Source organism: Oncorhynchus clarkii, chromosome 21, assembly GCF_045791955.1.
Source record: "Oncorhynchus clarkii lewisi isolate Uvic-CL-2024 chromosome 21, UVic_Ocla_1.0, whole genome shotgun sequence".
In the NCBI taxonomy this organism is placed as follows: Eukaryota; Metazoa; Chordata; class Actinopteri; order Salmoniformes; family Salmonidae; genus Oncorhynchus; species Oncorhynchus clarkii.
Genome location: NC_092167.1, coordinates 20,959,359 through 20,980,036, shown reverse-complemented (window position 1 = coordinate 20,980,036; position 20,678 = coordinate 20,959,359). Strand labels below are relative to the sequence as shown.

The following is a 20,678-nucleotide window of genomic DNA, read 5'->3' as shown; positions in this document are numbered from 1 at the left end:
TGCTTATGAAAGCTAAAAAAATAAATTAAAAAAAGTTACTCTGAACATGTTTCATAATTTAAAAGTAGCTCTCGTGCTAGAGAAGGTTTGAGACCTGTCCAACAGTAACAAACTAATAAAAAAAATTGTATTCTGTTACCCAAGAAGTGATTTTTCCATATAGAAAATGTTTTAATTACCATGCAAGGAGTGATTAGTAGAAAGTTGCAAGAAGAGACTGGAACGAATGCGAGAAGCTTGGATTTTTTTTTTTTTGTGTAACTGAAAAGACACCAAGACAAAAATGTGTGAACAGAAAATGTGCAATCCCAAAGAGAAATTCTTTCGGCGCCGACAGAGATGGCCGCCTCGCTTCGCGTTCCTAGGAAACTATGCAACGTGTTATTTCTTACATTAGTACCCCAGGTCATCTTAGGTTTCATTACATACAGTCGAGAAGAACTACTGAATATAAGATCAGCATCAACTCACCATCAGTACGACCAAGAATATGTTTTTCGCGACACGGATCCTGTGTTCTGCCTTACAAACAGGACAACGGAGTTCCTATGCAGCGACCCAAAAAAACGACTCCGAAAGAGAGGGAAACGAGGCGGTCTTCTGGTCAGACTCCGGAGACGGGCACAGCGCGCACCACTCCCTAGCATTCTTCTTGCCAATGTCCAGTCTCTTGCAGCAAGGGTAGCATTCCAGCTGTAACGTTCACAAACGTGGCTTACTGGAGAGACGCTGACTAACGTGACATGGTGCGATGAAAGAAACATACAGGAACTCAAATCCTTCTGTTCACCTGATTTAGAATTCCTCACAATCAAATGTAGACCGCATTATCTACCAAGCTGAACGAACTTTATTTAACAAACTGGAAACAATTTATCCGGAGGCTGCATTCATTGTAGCTGGGGATTTTAACAAGGCTAATCTGAAAACAAGACTCCCCAAATTTTATCAGCATATCGATTGCGCAGCCTTGGACCATTGTTACTCTAACTTCCGCGACGCATGAAAAGCTGACCACGACTCCATTTTGTTGAGCCTACAGACAGAAACTAAAACAAGAGGCTCCCACGCTGAGGTCTGTCCAACGCTGGTCCGACCAAGCTGACTCCACACTCCAAGACTGCTTCCATCACGTGGACTGTGTTTCGTATTGCGTCAGATAACAACATTGACTACGCTGATTCGGTGTGCGATTCATTAGAACGTGCGTTGAAGATGTCATTCCCATAGCAACGATTAAAACATTCCCTAACCAGAAACCGTGGATTGATAGCAGCATTCGTGTGAAACTGAAAGCGCGAACCACTGCTTTTAATCAGGGCAAGGTGAACATGACCGAATACAAACAGTGCAGCTATTCCCTCCGCAAGGCTATCAAACAAGCTAAGCGCCAGTACAGAGACAAAGTAGAATCTCAATTCAACGGCTCAGACACAAGAGGCATGTGGCAGGGTCTACAGTCAATCACGGACTACAGGAAGAAACCCAGCCCAGTCACGGACCAGGATGTCTTGCTCCCAGAGACTAAATAACTTTTTTGCCCGCTTTGAGGACAATACAGTGCCACTGTTGCGGTCTCTCCTTCACTGCAGCCGAGGTGAGTAAGACATTTAAACGTGTTAACCCTCGCAAGGCTGCAGGCCCAGATGGCATCCCCAGCCGCGCCCTCAGAGCATGCGCAGACCAGCTGGCCGGTGTGTTTACGGACATATTCAATCAATCCCTATACCAGTCTGCTGTTCCCACATGCTTCAAGAGGGCCACCATTGTTCCTGTTCCCAAGAAAGCTAAGGTAACTGAGCTTGACTACCGCCCCGTAGCACTCACATCCGTCATCATGAAGTGCTTTGAGAGACTAGTCAAGGACCATATCACCTCCACCCTACCTGACACCCTAGACCCACTCCAATTTGCTTACCGCCCAAATAGGTCCACAGACGATGCAATCTCAACCACACTGCACACTGCCCTAACCCATCTGGACAAGAGGAATACCTATGTGAGAATGCTGTTCATCGACTACAGCTCGGCATTCAACACCATAGTACCCTCCAAGCTCGTCATCAAGCTCGAGACCCTTTCCTGACGGGCCGCCCCCAGGTGGTGAGGGTAGGCAACAACATCTCCTCCCCGCTGATCCTTTTGATTACCAACAACGATGAGACGGCCTACAGGGAGGAGGTGAGGGCCCTCGGAGTGTGGTGTCAGGAAAACAACCTCACACTCAACGTCAACAAAACTAAGGAGATGATTGTTCAGGAAACAGCAGCAACGTGCGTGCACATACACATCACAGGTGGTCCTTCGTTTTAAACTTTTGGCTTGTCATTTCTACAGATGCACAATTCCTGGCGGGCTGTAACCCCACTACCGCCCTGGAAATTAAATGTCCTTACACCACCCGATGTCACAGTAAAGATCATCAAGGACATCAACCACCCGAGCCACTGCCTGTTCACCCCGCTATCATCCAGAAGGCGAGGTCAGTACAGGTGCATCAAAGCTGGGACATGCAGCTTCTAGGCCATCAGACTGTTAAACAGCCACCACTAACACTGAGTGGCTGCTGCCAACACACTGACACTGACTCAACTCCAGTTTAATAATGGGAATTGATGGGAAATGATGTAAATATATCACTAGCCACTTTAAACAATGCTACCTTATATAAATGTTACTTACCCTACATTATTCATCTCATATGCATACGTATATACTGTACTCTATATCATCGACGGTATCCTTATGTAATACATGTATCACTAGCCACTTTATACTATACTATGCCACTTTGTTTACATACTCATCTCATTTTTTTTTCTACTGTATCTTGCCTATGCTGTACCATCACTCATTCATATATCCTTATGTACATATTCTTTATCCCCTTACACTGTGTACAAGACAGTAGTTTTGGAATTGTTAGTGATTACTTGTTATTACTGCATTGTCGGACAGAAGCACAAGCATTTCGTGCATTAACATCTGCTAACCATGTGTATGTGACAAATAAAATTTGACAAATAAAATTTGATTTGATTTGGCAGTTACTCTAAATCTTTAACAGCCTGAGCGTGCACACACACACACACAGCTAGCATGTAGCCCTTGACAGATTGATAACCGGCCCAGGCCTGCTAGGATTGAGAGTTCACCGGCTGGACCCACAGAGTGTTGGCAAAGACACAAGCTATCAACATAAAGCTCTTAACGCCCGAAAGTGTGCACGAGAGGTAGTATATCTGAAATGTCCAGATTTATGTGAATGTCCACCCCCTTCACTTTTTAAAGTGACACCGTCCCCGTCGGTTTCTGCCTCGTTTGTTCCTTGTGTTTTTGTGGGTGTGTGTTTGTTTCAAGGCTGTCTGAAAGTGTCATCAGGTTTCCTGCCTATGGTGTTTGATGATGCCAGTGAAGCCTGATGCCTGGCCTGTAAGGATGTCACGGTTAGGAACAGGAAATTATGTTTTCAGACAGAAAAAGGGCATCTGTTACTGTTTGTGTACAGGGACATTGAGTCCTATTCAGGGGCATTGAGTATATCTGTAATATACTTTTGATTTGAGATCCGCCTCCCTTTTCCCCGCTCGCTCGCTGTTTCTTGATGAGGTGCCTAATAGGTGGGAGATATGATGTTCTGACTGATTATGATGCTCAGCCGGTTTTTAGTCTGGGAAAGTTTGCTTGTATGGTACTATACTGTAATGCTGTAATCATGGAAACAAATATGTCAATGGTCTCAAGCTATTTTGGAAAACTTGACGTTTCAGCCTTCCTCAATCAAATCAAATGTATTTATGAAGCCCTTCGTACATCAGCTGATATCTCAAAGTGCTGTACAGAAACCCAGCCTAAAACCCCAAACAGCAAGCAATGCAGGTGTAGAAGCACGGTGGCTAGGAAAAACTCTAGGAAGAAACCTAGAGAGGAACCAGGCTTCTGGCTGTGCCGGGTGGAGATTATAACAGAACATGGCCAAATGTTCATAAATGACCAGCATGGTCAAATAAAAATAATCACAGTAGTTGTCGAGGGTGCAGCAAGTCAGAACCTCAGGCGTTACACTGGCAATACTACAGTGCCTATAAGAACATCCAATAGTCAAAGGTATATAAAATACAAATGGTATAGAGAAATAGTCCTATAAATACTATATTAACAACCTAAAACCTCTTACCTTGGAATATTTAAGTCTCATGTTAAAAGGAACCACCACCTTTCATATGTGCTCATGTTCTGAGCAAGGAACTTAAACGTTAGCTTTTTTACATGGCACACATTTTTACATGGCACACATTACTATCTTCTCCAACACTTTTGTGTCTCCAACACTTTTGTTTTAGCATTATTTAAAGCAAATTGAACATTTAATTATTTATTTGAGGCAAAATTGATTTTATTGATGTTTTATATTAAGTTAAAATAAGTTTTAATTCAGTATTGTTGTAATTGTCATTATTACAATAAAAATAAAATAAAAAAATTGGCCTTTTTATAAAATTTTTTATTTTTTTTAAAAATGTTATTTTTTTTTACATTTAAAAAAAAATATATATTTAAAAAAAAAAAATTAAGTTTTAAAATGTATTTTATTTATTTCATTTTTATTTAATTAAAATTGTATAATATTCGGTATCGGCTTTTTTGGTCCTCCAATAATCGGTATCGGCGTTGAAAAATCATAATCGGTCAACCTCTACCCCACACCACTAGTGGGATATCTTCAACCACCAACTTACCATCCTGAGACAAGGCCGAGTATAGCCCACAAAGATCTCCGCCACGGCACAACCCAAGGGGGGGGGCGCCAACCCAGACAGGAAGATCACATCAGTGACTCAACCCACTCAAGTGACGCACCCCTCCTAGGGACGGCATGAAAGAGCACCAGTAAGCCAGTGACTCAGCCCCTGTAATGGGGTTAGAGGCAGAGAATCCCAGTGGAAAGAGGGGAACCGGCCAGGCATAGACAGCAAGGGCGGTTCGTTGCTCCAGAGCCTTTCCGTTCACCTTCAAATGAACAGATTATTCTGAGGTTGTTTTGACTGCAAACTGTTGTGACTACGTACTTTTCTCTGATGGTGAAAAACAAGTGTAATGGTATACACAGGTGGCCACTACAACGGATACCTTTTTATAATTATACAGAATTTAGGTGATACTGGAGAAGCTATTTTTCTAGTCTCTACACGGGTCATATCAAGCCTGTAGAGAATCTTTTCCTGTCTAGAAACTCACCTAGGCTACTGTGTGGTGAAAGGTTATAAGCTCTGAAAGTTGTGATCTTGTCTCATTAGTCTCTTTCCCATTTCTTTCCTCACAGGGCCAAGTATTTCCGAGGGAAGAAGTTGAACGGGGAGTACGACATCCGGGTGGAGCAGGTTGGTGGCGTTAGAGCTGGAGGGACTGATGACTTCTCCATGTGGCTGGAGATGGCTCAGATGAGGGATTGGGTTATGTTAGCTCAGCTGATGCCCCTCCTGGGTGATTGACTTGACCCACATCTTTCACAATTCTTTTTTTCTTTTTTACCCCATCATCCACTAAGAATCCAAGCTGTTTATTCAAGAACCATTAGGATAGCATGTGAGAGCTTGAACAGCTGGGTAGAAGCAGGTATTACATACTTATTAGACACTAAGTACAAGACCTTTTTACTCCCATGCCCCAGTTAGCCTGTTATCATGTTGGCATGCTCTGGTGTGTGTACAGTATGTGCTTGGCTGCCTGATGGAATGTACTTATTTTTATGTACTCGTCTTCTCAGCATTGGATTACATGCAGGGAGGATTTAAATGTTTATTTGACTCGTGTCAGAAGCAGTCCCTTACAGTTCTGAGTCGACACTTTTTATTTTAATCAGAAACTAGCAATGACCGTAGTTTGATTTTCATTCTGCACTGTGTTAACACATCCTAATGGTTTCTCTGATTCTCCCATCAGGTAGCTCTTTTACAAATGTTTTGTCAGACCAACTATCCCCTGAAGTAACCAGTTCGTAACCCTGTAGCACAAATACGGCAGTTTTTTTTAATGGCATTTATATAAAAAACATATATATGAAAAGATGGCGTCAGTGCCAATGTATATGCAATAATACGCAACTGTCTAGACACAGTATTTTCTATGGGTAGATAACATCTAATTTCCCTCCTAAAATTTTGGCCATACATCCGCAAGCGATTGGGCAGACCGGAGTCGTTGTCTTTGAAATTAAGTGGTGGGATTTATTTGGAGAAGGAAAAAGAGAACTACAAAAGACCAGACCAGGGACTTTATACGCTGTCTGTTTGCTCAACACTCTGTTGTTTTCACATCTCATTCTCAGTAATATTGAGACTGTAGCCGGGCTAGTGGGGCTTGGAGTTCTGAGTTAAAATCATGTTTTCTTTTTAAAGATGTGAAATATGGGGGCTCTGCTTTTTTTGTAGCAGTTTGTGGCGTTGCTGAGAGCAAACGCAAATAAAAACATGTGGCAGCTCTTAATTAGGACCCTTAAATCAAGAGTGACGGGACCGCTATGGGGGGGCCGCACCCTCAAGCCCCCTAAACCCCCCCCCCCCCAGCCCCAACAACCCTTGTTCTTTTTGCCAGACCCTCTGCTGTTTCCCAGAAGTCCTCCTCGCAGGGTAACAAGTCAGATGCTATTTGCCCACCGCCTCCAACCTTCCCGCCCTACACAGCCCAGCCGGACCCCTCACCGGTTGTTAGTAGTACATCTAACATAAAGCTCAAGGATGAAGGAAACCCAATCCCTGTTTGAATAGTTGGATCAATGTGATGGGATGATGAGCACTTTTTTTTTTTTAGAAAACTCCAGTTAAAAACAGAGCCACCTTGCTCTCTCGCTCTTTTCCTCCCTTTCCTACATCCTTAGCTTAGCTCTGCAGTGCTGTCGTCTCTCACTCTGCTCTGAACTCAACTTGTGCCCAACGCCAACCTAGCTAGCTCTCTCCTGCTCTTCACCCAGCTGCTGCCATATAAGGTGCCAGTCTGAGGCACAGGCAGTGTACAGGCTACCGATAGCAGCGTCTGATAGCTGAGGGAGAGAAGGAGGGAGAGGCCTATTGAGGTCTGGAACACTACATGAACAAAAGTATGTGAACACCTGCTCGTCGAACATCTCATTCCAAACTCATGGGCATTAATATGGAGTTTGTCCACCCTTTGCTATAACAGCCTCCACTCTTCTGGGAAGGCTTTCCACTAGATGTTGGAACATTGCTGCGGGGACTTGCTTCCGTTCAGCCGCGAGCATTAGTGAGGTCGGGCACTGATGTTGGGAGATTAGGCCTGACTTGCAGTCGGCGTTCCAATTGATCCCGCAGGTGTTCGATGGAGTTGAGGTCAGGGTTCTTCCACACCGATCTCGACAAACCATTTCTGTATGGACCTCTCTTTGTGCACTGGGGCATTGTCATGCTGAAACAGGAAAGGGCCTTCCCTGAACTTTTGCCACAAAGTTGGAAGCACAGAATCATCTAGAATGGCATTGAATGCTGTAGCTTTAATATTTCCCTTTACTGGAACTAAGGGGCCAACCCAAACCTTAACTGCCCCAGACCATTATTCCTCCTCTACCAAACTTTACAGTTGGCACTATGCATTGGGGCAGGTAGTGTTATTTTGGCATCCACAAAACCCATATTTGTCCGTCGGACTGCCAGATGGTGAAGTGTGATTCATACTCCAGACAACGCGTTTCCACTACTCCAGAGTCCATTTGCGGCGAGATTTATTGTGCTGACATTGCTTCCACAGGCAGTTTGGAACTCCGTAGTGACGGTTGCAACCGAGGAGAGACAAATTTTTATGCACTTTAGCACACTGTGGTCCCATTCTGTGAGCTTGTGTGGCCTACCACTTCGCAGCTGAGCCGTTGTTCCTCCTACATGTTTCCACTTCACAATAACAGCACTTACAGTTGACCGGGACAGATCTAGCAGGGCAGAAATTTGACAAACTGATTTGTTGAAAAGGTTGCATCTTATGACGGTGCCACGGTGAAAGTCACTGAACTCTTCAGGAAGGCCATTCTACTGCCTATGTTTGTTTATGGAGATGACATGGCTGTGTGCTCGATTTTATACTTGTCAGCAACGGGTGTGGCGGAAATAGCAGAATCCACTCATTTGAAGGGGTGTGCACAAATTTGTGTGTATATATAGTGTATCTCTTGATATGTCCCTTTCCCCAACCCCATTAAAATATTTCAGTTGTGAGCAAGTTGTCATAAATCACTCCTCCACACGGCCGAGGCCCTGCTTTGAAGGTTTACTTTCTTGAAGCCTTGACATGTATAAAACCCTTAACACTTAAACACAGATTACAAAATGTCTTCAACACACTCTACATTGCACTGTGCAGATTACAAACAGAGCTCTGGGCCTTTTTTATATTCAGCTATATCGGTGTCACCTTGTGCCTGAATAGTCCTTGCATATACTCTTCACGCTCATGTTTCACTGGGTTGCATGAATAGAACTGAGCAGTGCATCAATTGAAAGTTTGGTCCCACCTAACATTAATCAAATGCATCATTGTGCTCCCTAAATTTCACGAGTTCCATAAGAATGAGCGTTATCATCTAGCGTGAAGCTAGCTTCATCCATGTCTGCAAGTAGCCGTATACGATATATGATAAGAGTGTGAACAAATCCCCCCCCCCCCCCCCATGTCAGTTTTCCAAGCTGCAAGTTCAGTAAGTAAAAATATGTTGTGTCTGATTTGCTAGACCTTCTTGAGGCCAGATGCTGCCCTAGGTACCACAGGTATCCTGCCTCATGCCAGGCACATCCAACTGAACTCGTTCCCAGGGTTTTCATTTGGCACAGATCTGCCTTGAGCTGCTGCCCAGATCCTCATTGACTTACCCTCTAGGAGTCTTATCAATCTCTCAATAAGTGCTCCAAGATACTAAGCACCTTTTGACTGTGCCCACTCTTATCCTCTACACACTTGTGCTAGGAGATATTGTGTGTGTTCAGTTTGCTGATGTGCTCTAAAGGGACATACACAGGGCTTGTGTTTTTTTCCCCGATCTCCCACAGTGCCCGTTTGTCTCTTTTTGAAGTCTATTGGATGTGTGCTGCTTTTCTCTGCTTGGGGGCTAAGCAGTGCCAAGCTGAGGATCTCGATCATGACTTTCAGTTTCTTTCCCCTGTGAGTGATGTTTTTTCCCAAGGCTGCTTGCTTGCTTCATCTGCGTCAATGCGACGCTAACGTCACAGACATGATTCCAAATGGAATAATAGCCGTCTACTGGGTGCATGTTGGTACTCGACAACCCTTGTTCATGAGTAGAGGAGGGGAGTATTACATTTTACGTAATTGGGCAAATGACGTGAATAGAACGTCCGGGAGGTTCGATTGCGACTGTATAAAAGCCTGTTTCTCTTGGTTCCCATCCACCGTCCAACGAGTTCTAGACGGGTCTGAAGGGAAAACATCTGCTCACCAGGCCTATGACCTCAGTGAGGACAGAATTCCTGCTCTGCTCCCCTCCACCTTGTTTTTCCTTACCCTTAGTAATCGACTCACGCCCCCCCCCCCCCATCTGTGTTGATGTTGTTACAAGATTGATGTTCAGCACTGGCAAACTGTACAAAGACTCCTGCTGCCCTTTCTTGACCAACTTGAGCAAGTGCAGCTCTGCCCTATATAGGCGATACGAAGGTCGCTATTATGGAAAGGTTGTTGCTCTCTTCAGACTCCTGCCTTACTATGCTGCACACGTTTGTTCAGATAAATGAGGTGAAGTGTATCTAGTCCAAGTAAACAAGTCATTTCTGCTGTAGAAAAAACGGCTGTGTTTGGACCCAAAAGAAACCACAAGATGGGTGCCTTCCTTTGCCTACCCCACATCTATTTTTATCACCAGGAGCTATTTTAGGTTTCCCACTCCGACTGTTACTTTTGTGTGTGTATATATATATCGAAAGGGATCTGGTCAGGCTGTTTATTTTACAGGAGATATAATGGGCCCTTTAATGATTGGATGGTAGGGGGGAGGAGCAGGCGGTTTAGGCTAAATGCAGCTCAGACATGAAGGGGTCAGCAGAGAATCCTTTCTGTGAAAGAGGGTTTGCCACAGTTCTAGGAGTTTGTTTATCAGTACCCTGTGTACTAAGAGCATGACACCTCATACAGAACTGAATTGTTCTAGAACTGTTGCAGATGTCAATATCAATCATAGGCTTTTTGCCAGCAGAAGCTGGCGGAGTTCGAGTAAAATCACTTATCACGCTATGAATGTTGGGATAATGCTTTAGATTTGTATGTGGTTTTACTCCAGACCACCAAAGTTCTCGTTTGTCACCTGACCATAGCGAAAGGCATCTTGTGCACCTGAACCTCAATGACACCCATTAGCAGAATTCTAAAAATACTCCCAAAGATTTCAGATTAGTGTTGTGTGATGTTAGTGAGGGCCAGAAGGGGATGAGAGAGGGAGATTGAGGGGGCATATTTGGAGTCTTGCTGTGTGTTATGTGCTGTCTACTTGTCCTGAGGCCCTGTATGTGTGGTACAGTTGGGCAGAGTGCTCTCAGCGTTCTGATTAATACCCTCCGCCAGCTGTTCAGAGGGCCTAATAGACTTTAAAATACACAAACACTCTCATACACTAATTCAAATAAAATTGTACTTGTCACATGCCCCAAATACAACAGGTGTAGGTAGACCTTACAGTAAAATGCTTACTTACAAGCCTTAACCAACAATGGAAAAAATACCTAAAAAATAAGTCGCAAATAAAGAGCAGCAGTAAAATAACAATAGTGAGGCTATATAATCAGGGGGTACTGGTACAGAGTCGAGGAATTTGTGCACAAGTTAGAGTGCACATGCATAACTCCATCTCAAGTGAAGATTTGCCCGAGACCGCTACAAGGATGGAACACTACAGAGCTTCGAGAGACTTTAATCAGTTCAATCATGGAACACTCTTCTTGAGGCCAGGGTAGGGTTTTAACAACAAAACATTTAGGACAGGAGTACTTCAGATCCTCTTCCTCGACTATTAAAAGGTTGTGGTAGACAACTGTTGCCATTATTTGGTGTGAGTCACATTTAGGCACTCTGAGAAGAGTCCTAGAAAGATGGCTTTCTGGCCGGAGTGCTTGGTATGTTGGGTACCAGCATCCGACTGTACTACAGCCTCCTGGCACATTTTAGAAATACTGCAATTGTTCTGGCAACACAGAGATCCACAATTTAAATTACATCAATGACGATAGCAGTGGTGGTTAGAGGAAGGCAGATTTTGTGCACTGGGGGCAGTTAAAGGGGAGAGAAGGCAGTTTCCATGTATCCTGTCCTGTTTTCCTTTCCCAGGGTGAGAGCTGCTCTAACACACAATTTAATCTATTACCCTGATGGGCACTTACCCCAGTCACACAAATGGCTCATCCATAACTGTCCCATGACATAGGGCCTCACCCAGCCAGCCAATAGCAGGAGTTGTGGAGCGTTTTTGGTTGTTGCCAGAAACTAGCCCACTCTTCTGGTTTTATCTGGTCACAGCAAATGTCAACGTCTGCCCCTCTTGAGGGATTGCAATTTGCCAGATTGCAGATCTGTGTACTGGAATGTGTGGCATGTGTGTAGATGTTTGTGTTTTTCTCTGTGTGTGTGTGTCATGTCTTTTAAAAGTCTTTCTTGATGACGGCAAAGCATTGTGCCGAGCACACAGATGTTTCGTTGAGAGGCGGGTATCAGTGGAGAGGAAGGGAGCCAAGTTCCAGTATGTTGTGTCTTTGAGGCACATTGGGAGTGGCGCCTTGCTGTCCTGTAAATAAGATTAGGGCATTTACTCGCCCCCTGCTCTCTACTCCTCTGTGAGCGCAACACAATAATAAAGAGGGTGGGTTCACACAAAAAAAAATACAGTTTTCTTAAGTTGGCACATTGTTCTGGAAGACATGCACTCCCATAGTTTTTGTTTGTGCTGGCCACAGAGTTGAAAGGAAGGCATATATATATATTTTTTAATTGAGCATTTTGATTAGGATTCTGGAGTATATTGGCTGCAACAAACTGTACAGAAGACACTGTTTTCTATTCAAATAAATGCAGGCCTTAGCCTGCATCCTTTCCTACTAAGTATCCACTCTGCGGAGACCCATATAGCTGAAGGGCTTTTGCTGGCAATGCTGGTGCACAAATAACAAACACTAGAAGTTAAGGAAAGTTATGGTCTCTTCAGGTTGTGGCCTTTTTCAAGATTGCCACATATCCGTGAGGTTTCAGAATGCTTTTCAGGTTCGAGGACAAGCTCATGTTTCTCCAATACTTCAGAGGCTGAACTCGCTTTTGCCCTCAGAACAGACTCAATTCGTCAGGGCATGGACTCTACGAGGTGTCGAAAGCGTTCCACAGGTGTGCTGGCCCAGGTTGACTCCAATGCGTCCCACAGTTGTCAAGTTGGCTGGATGTCATTTGGGTGGTGGACCATTCTTGATAGACACGGGGAAACTGTTGAGCGTGGAAAAGCCCAGCAGCGTTGCACTTCCTGATACTAACCGGTGTGCTTGGCACCTACTACCATAAACCATGCCAAAGGCACTATAATATTTTTGTCTTGCAAAATCCATTTCTATTGTCTCGGCTTTTAACGTCCTTCTTTAAAGTCCTTCCTTCATCTACACTGATTGAAGGGGATTTAACAAGTGACGTCAATAAGGGATCATAGCTTTCACCAGGTCAGTCTATGTCATGGAAAGTTCATAATGTTTATTCAGATTGGTGTCTCATTGGTTAACCATATAGCCTTTACGAATAGTGAATTATTGAATTTGGCCCACTACAATCCCATGTACATTCCTCTTATGACAAATGACGATACCACCACGCTCTCTGTAATGTTGTGTTTTGGGGTCAACCAGATCTGCCAAATTAGATTTTTTTCATAGTTGAAAAGGGGCAGGACTACACATTGAGAACCCATTAAAATTCTTGCATTAGTGTCACTCTACATACTTAAAAGTGATGTTAAATCTGACACATGTTACCGCTAGAAGTCTTGAGGTCAACATCTTGCTGATCTCTCGGGGGGGGCTTTTGGTTTCTCTAATGGGAGCACCTAGCTAGGACTTGGAGGGCTTAAGATGAGCTCTACTTTGTAACATTGGCCTGTAACATCCCACCCTGCAGTATATTGACTGAAACCAATCCTTCTTGACCTTTGACCCCTAACCCTCACCTCACCTTCCATCCTGAGTAGACTGTCCTCCTCAGTGACTGGTTTCCATCTCCACAGCGCTAACATGTTGGAAGCATGTTCACAGTAAAGTAGGGCAGGAATGTTGTCTTTTTTCTTTAGGATTCATTAGCTTTTTGTCCCTCAGTGAAGCTAAATCAAATCAAAATGTATTTACCACATGCGCTGAATACAACAAGTGTAGACTTTACCATGAAATGCTTACTTACAAGCCATTAACCAACAGTGTAGTTCAGGAAGAAAATATTTACCAAGTAGGCTAAATTAAAAAGTAATAATAAAAAGTAACACCAACGAGGCACTGGTACCAAGTCAGTGTGCGGGGAAACAGGCTAGTTGAGGTAATCTGTACATGTAGGTGGGGGTGAAGTGTACATAGGTAACAACAGTGAGTAGCAGTGGGGGGGTCAGTCAATGTAAATTGTTTGGTGCCAATTTTAATGAATTGTTCAGCAGTCTAATGGCTAAGCGGTAGAAGCGGTAGAAGCTGTTGAGAAGTTTTTTTGGTCCTAGACTTGGTGCTCTTGTACCGCTTGCCATGCGGTAGCAGGGAAAACAGTAGAACTTGGGTGACTGGGGTCTCTGACAATTTTATGGGCTTTCTTCTGACACCGCCTATTATGTATGTCTTGGATGGCAGGAAGCTTGGCCCTAGTGATGTAATGGGCCGTTTTCACTACCCTCTGTAGCGCCTTATGGTCAGATGCCGAGCAGTTGCATACCAGGCGATGAGGCAACCGGTCAGGATGCTCTCGGTGGTGCAGCTGTAAAACCTTTTGAGGATCTGGGGACCCATGGCAAATTTGTTCAGTGGGGGGGGGGGGGGGGGGTCATGCTCTCTTCACGGCTGTCTTGGTATGTTTGGACCATGATAGTTCGTTGGTGATGTGTACACCAAGGAACTTGACACTCTCGACCCGTTCCACTACAGCCCCGTCAATGTTAATGGGGGCCTGTTCGGCCTGCCTTTTCCCTGTAGTCCATGATCAGCTCCTTTGTCTTGCTCACATTAAAGGAGAGGTTGTTGTCCTGGCACCACACTGCCAGTTCTCTGACCTCTCTATAGGCCATCTCATCATTGTCGGTGTTCAGGCCTACCACTGTTGTCGTCAGCAAACTTAATCATGGTGTTGGAGTCGTGTTTGGCCATGCAGTTGTGGGTGAACAGGGAATACAGGAGGCGACTAAGCGTGGCAATGTATTGTTGCCTACTCTTACCACCTGGGGGCGGCTCGTCAGGAAGTCCAGGATCCAGTTGCAGAGGGAGGTGTTTAGTCCGAGTCCTTAGCTTAAGGATGAGCTTTGGGGGCACTATGGTGTTGAATGCTGTGCTGTAGTCAAAGAATAGCATTCTCACATAGGTGTTCCTTTTGTCCAAGTGAGAAAGGGTGGTGTGGAGTGCGATTGAGATTCCATCATCTGTTGGGAAGGTATGCGAATTGGAGTGGGTCTAGGGTGCTGTTATGGTACCAACACCCAAACAAGGTCACCAAGGCAAAAAACAAAGACATGAACCCAGCATATGATCAAAAAAAATCCCAAACTGAAATAACTGCAGGAATTTTATTTTATTTTGAAAAAATGTCATGTGTTTTTAAATGTAGAGTTTAATTCCTTCCTGATTCCTGGTTTAGGACAGCATCATTCATTGGCCAGTCTCTCTGTGGTTCTCAATCATAAATATGGTGTATTTTATCAGCCCTGACTTTAGCAGACATGCCATATATGGAGAATGTCATGCGTTTGGATATTATGCTCTTGGGTTCACCATGGATGGGGAAAGTGGCTGTGTCTCAATACCAAGTTTCCCCAAAGGGCCACACCCATTGCATGTTCCTGAATGTTCTGTGCAGTATTTACCCTGCAGCAAAATGTACTAATGGCTAATAATGTATGTGACCTGTGTCTGGGTTGAAGTGGATGTATGTAGATTTGGAATCTACTGAATTTATTACATTTGGGTACAATATGCGTTTAACACGTGTCCCCTTGCAAGGTACTGTCCTGAGAACACGGTCAGCAAGTGAGAGACTAAAACCGGATTCATTGGAGCTAAATCTCTGGAGCAAATCTATTTCAAACCTGTAATTACAGGAGGCAATGGAGGCACTTGGCCCCTAATGCCCCATTCTAGTCCCTCTGTTCCCAGAGCTCTCTTCCAGACAGGCCAAGCTACAGTGTCCCTTCCCCTCCAGAGAGGATCTCTGCTCTGCCTGGGAGTTCGATCAAGTCATTAAGTAGCTGCCTGGGCTCAAGCCTCCCTCCCTGTCACAAGGCCTCTGCTGCCCTGTCCTCTCTGGGAGGCCACAGACAGACTCTGGATAACTTGATTAGTCTCTCTTTCGCTCTCTCTCGCGAAGCTCTCTCTCCCACCCCACCCATCACAGAGAAATAGTATAGCTAGCTGGTCTGCCATAATATAATAGAGACAGTAGATCTAGCTGGTCTGCCATAATATAGTAGAGACAGTAGATGTAGCTGGTCTGCCATAATATAATAGAGACTGTAGATGTAGCTGGTCTGCCATAATATAGTAGAGACAGTAGATGTAGCTGGTCTGCCATAATATAGTAGAGACAGTAGATGTAGCTGGTCTGCCATAATATAATAGAGACAGTAGATCTAGCTGGTCTGCCATAATATAGTAGAGACAGTAGATGTAGCTGGTCTGCCATAATATAATAGAGACTGTAGATGTAGCTGGTCTGCCATAATATAGTAGAGACAGTAGATGTAGCTGGTCTGCCATAATATAGTAGAGACAGTAGATGTAGCTGGTCTGCCATAATATAATAGAGACAGTAGATCTAGCTGGTCTGCCATAATATAGTAGAGACAGTAGATGTAGCTGGTCTGCCATAATATAATAGAGACTGTAGATGTAGCTGGTCTGCCATAATATAGTAGAGACAGTAGATGTAGCTGGTCTGCCATAATATAGTAGGGACAGTAGATGTAGCTGGTCTGCCATAATGTAATAGAGACAGTAGATCAAGCTGGTCTGCCATAATATAGTAGAGAAATAGTATTACCACCCATTGACCTCATTGACTTGGGGTTTCTCGTTATAGTAACTCTATGGTCCCTCATGCCCCTAGAGAAGGGGTGACTTGAGCTTAAGTGGTAGAGCCTACCACTCACATGACGACATAGGTTATCAGTGATGGGTGTTATCTGTTGCAAACTACTTTGATGTTTCCCACTCACATCTAAGCGTGTGTGCGTGGAATGTTTTACTCATATAGTTCAAAGATGTATTTTTTTTAACAGAAAGCCAGAAAGGCTTTTTATGTTAATGCTGAAAGTTAGGACTTTTTTTTGATGTTTAAGGCCTATAGACACACATGTAAATTGTGTTTTACAGTAATTTGATACTTCTATCGCCCAGTGAATGTGTATAACTCAGCGTGGTGTTTTTCTCCTTGTTTCACAGGCGGAGTTCTCCGAGATCAACCTGGCTTCGTACATGAGCACTGGGTGTATGATTGATATGCAGGCCATAAGAGGAGGAACCAAAGTGGTCAGGTAAGGTAACAAATAGATGGAGAGAGGTAAAGAGAGCGGCCCCTGTCAGTCAATCGCTCTGTTCCGACGCATTTGCCCACACATCTTCAGTCTGCCTCAGTGTGTCCGGACAATGGCTCCAGTTATTCCCTTCAACAGCCATCAGCTACATTGTAGTTGTGTGTGTGTGTGTGTGTGTGTGTGTGTGGGCGCGCGCGCGCATTTGCTTTCAGTCACAAAAAAGGGATGTCACAATAGATGATGGAGCCGTTGGGAAATTATATGACAAGGACTGGCTATTACTGTCACGCAAAACATGTCTGTGAATACCTCTGAAAAGAAGTTCAGCATCGAAAGCACCCAACCTTTTTACCTCTGTATCCTTCCTCTCAGCTCAAACACTACTTCTCAGACTTCCAGAATTCCCTCCTCAATTTTGTTCTGTGTTCCATACTACAGCAAGATTCCAAAATGGAACAGTCTTCACACAACTTCTTTACATACCAACTTCTTCCTCTGTGGACTGCAGTGGAGCTGTGTTTCTGGTAGTTTGGGAGTTGACGTCACCACCCGCCTCTCTCTTCCTTCATGTAGCAGGGTCAATTAGATCAGCTAATGAGGTGCATGCTGCTATGGAGCGTCAGACCACTGCTTGTTTCACAGCCTTCTGGGGAATGCACTAGCCTGGTCCCAGATCTGTTTGTGCTGTCTTGCCATCTGCATAACATTGATCTGGGACCAGGCTAGTAAATGTACTACTCGGCTCTATGCTGGCATTGCTACGATACTTTATCGCGATAATGAATGTTGTTTTTCTTCTTTACACATCTGAAAAAATGACGACCTGGGTTGGATCTGGCAGTTGTACAGGAAATGTTAAGGAAACATTCTGGCCTTGTGTAGTTTGAAGCAGTTTGAAATTAAGTCAAGGATACACAGTGGCTAGACTAGACAGGTTGTAGGGTTGTGTATCATGCCTTTCTGTCGTAGCTTGTCTAGGAGGTGGATGCCTGCCTGGCTGTCCGTCACTGAGGTTATTGTATTGCTTGCCTGTGTTATGTAGTCAATTCCCATGGATTGACTGCAATAAAGAGTCAATGCCCACATGAAAAATACTACAGTAATTACTATAGAATTCTGTAGAATACTATACTTCACACTAGGGCTAATCCCAATTAGTCGACTGGTCGATTGTTTTAGTAGAGGTTTTGGAAACAACTGCTCATTCAAAGGTTTTTCTTTATTTTTTTATTGTTTTCTACATACATAAATAACACATGGAATGAAGTAACCAAGAAAGTGTGAAACAAATCAAAATATATTTTATATATGAGATTTTTCAAAGTAGCCACCCTTTGCCTTGATGGCAGCTTTGCACACTCTTGGCATTCTCTGAACCAGCTTCATGAGGTGGTCACCTGGAATGCATTTCGATTAACAGGTGAGCCTTGTTAAGTTCATTTGTGGAATTGCTTTCCTTTATGTGTTTGAGCCAGTCAGTTGTGTTTTGACAAGGTAGGGGTTTTATACAAAAGATGGTATTTTAACAAATAGGGCAAAGTTCATATTATGCCAAGAACAGCTCAAATAAGTGAAGAGAAACGACAGTCCATTACTTTCAGACATGAAGGTCAGTCAATTCGGAACATTTCAAGAACTTTGAAAGTTTATTTTAAGGGCAGTCGCAAAAACCATCAAGCGCTATGATGAAACTGGCTCCCATGAGGAACGCCACAGGAAAGGAAGACCCAGAGTTACCTCTGCTGCAGAGGATAAGTTCACTAGAGTTAACAGCATATCAGAAATTGCAGCTCAAATGAACTCAAGCATTTAAGTAACAGACACATCTCAACATCATAGGCCGTCATTGTAAATACGAATTTGTTCTTAACTGACTTGCCTAGTTAAAGAATAAATAAATAAAAAATCAACTGTTCAGAGGAGACTGTGTGAATCAGGCCTTCATGGTCGAATTGCTGCAAGGGAACCACTACTAAAGGACACCAATAAGAAGAAGAGACGCGGGTTACACATTTTGGGGAATATTCAGAGGTGGAAACTTTCCCTGGGAATTAACGGTAATATATGGGAATTAATATTAATACATTTAAATGTAGATGTTTTTTTACATTGGATATATTTACCATATCATATGTAGACAGAAACATAAACCTTTTACCTTATCATAAGTAGACATAATTGCAAATTGCAAAAACTCCTTCCAAAAGGAAAAAATAAACCATTTAGTTACGAATTAAACTTCAAATGCGTTGACTTTTCACATGGGATGATTTCACTGAACATCAAAAGAAAGGGAATATTGAATGATCCATCGCATCTCCCAAAGACTTTCAACATGCATCTGTAAAATGATAGTCTAGAAACTAAAGCTTTGGTTGTCTTCCTCTCAGGCTTCCTCTCAGGCTTCCATCTCTTCTCCTTGGACCTCCTCAACGTCAGACTCTGAGGCCTCATCTTCGCTGTCACTTTCCAACCTTGTTGAGGATGGCTTGTCAGGCTCAAAAAGCCTCACATTTTCTCAGATGGCCACCAATTTTTCAACCCTTGTATTGGTCAGCCAGTGTGTTCCTAAACGAGGACTAGTTGCGCTCTGAGGCGGCTGATGTTGGTGGGATTTGGAGGATGATGGAGGCAACAGAGGAAAGGGCCTCAGATCCACAAAGTCCTTGCTTCGCCATCCCAAAGCCCTTGCTTGGAAGTGTACTTCGCCAGACTGCCATGAACCTTGCCCTCATCCAGGCCAAGGTGGCGAGACACGGTAGTGATGACACCATAGGCCTTGTTGATCTCTGCACCAGACAGGATGCTCTTGCCAGCATACTTGGGGTCCAACATGTACGCTGCGGGGTGTATGGGCTTCAGGCAGAAGTCTTCACGCTTTTTGATGTATTTCAGAACTGCAGTTTCCTCTGCTTGGAGCAACAGTGAAGTGGGCAGGGCAGTACGGATTTCTTCTCTTACATCTGCAAGCAGAGTCTGAACATCAGACAGGATGGCATTGTCTCCCTCAATCTGTGCAATGGCTGCTGCTATAGATTTCATGCTGCTTACCACTCTCTCCAAAAATACATAATCCAGGAGGATCCTCTTGATGGGGCTGTCCATATCGGCAGACTGTGATATGGCCATTTCTTGGAGAGACTCCTTCCCCTACAGGAGACTGTCAAACATGATGTCAACACCACCCCAACGGGTGTTGCTGGGCAGCTTCAATGTGGTTCTCTTATTCTTCTCACTTTGCTTGGTGAGGTAGCTTGCTGCTATAACTTGATGCTTCACATACCTAGCCATTTCCTTGGCTCTCTTGTAGAGTGTATCCATTGTTTTCAGTGCCATGATGTTCTTAAGGAGCAGATTGAATGCATGAGCAGCACAGCCAATTGATGTGAGGGAAGGACTCTTCCACTTTAGACCAAGCAGCCTTCATGTTTGCAGTATTGTCTGTCACCAGTGCAAATGCCTTCTGTGGTCCAAGGCCATTGATGACTGCCTTCAGCTCATCTGCAATGTAGAGACCGGTGTGTCTGATATTCCTTGTGTCTGTAGAATACTGGTTGAGGTGATGTAGTTAATTATTCCTTCCCACGAACATTCGACCACCCATCAGAGATTGCAATATAGTCTGCTTTCTCTATTTGCCTGACCTTCACTTGAACTCTGAACTTTGCATCCAGTAAATGAATAGATAAAGCATGTCTGGTTGGGTGTATGCTGAGGGGTGTATGCTGGGCAAAGAACATTCAGAAATCTCTTCCAATACACATTGCCTGTGAGTATCAGATGTGAACCAGTTGCATACACAGCTCGAGCAAGACATTTATCAGCATTTCTCTGACTACGTTCCTCCATTGAGTTAAAAAAAAAACTGATTCCAGGAGGACCAAGAGCTGTTGCTATCGATAAGGTGTCTGACCTCAAATAGAAGTAGAGGGAC

At 43.9% G+C, this 20,678-nt stretch overlaps 1 protein-coding gene across 1 annotated transcript in view; it reads left to right on the top strand.

Moving 5' to 3' along the window:
* Positions 1-20,678, top strand: part of LOC139379358 (synapsin-3-like) — a 121,917-nt gene that overhangs the window by 19,772 nt on the left and 81,467 nt on the right. Inside the window, exons 3-4 of the mRNA XM_071122165.1 lie at positions 5,324-5,381; positions 16,653-16,744. Coding sequence (XP_070978266.1) covers positions 5,324-5,381; positions 16,653-16,744 — 150 coding nt within the window. The remainder of the gene's footprint in view (positions 1-5,323; positions 5,382-16,652; positions 16,745-20,678) is intronic.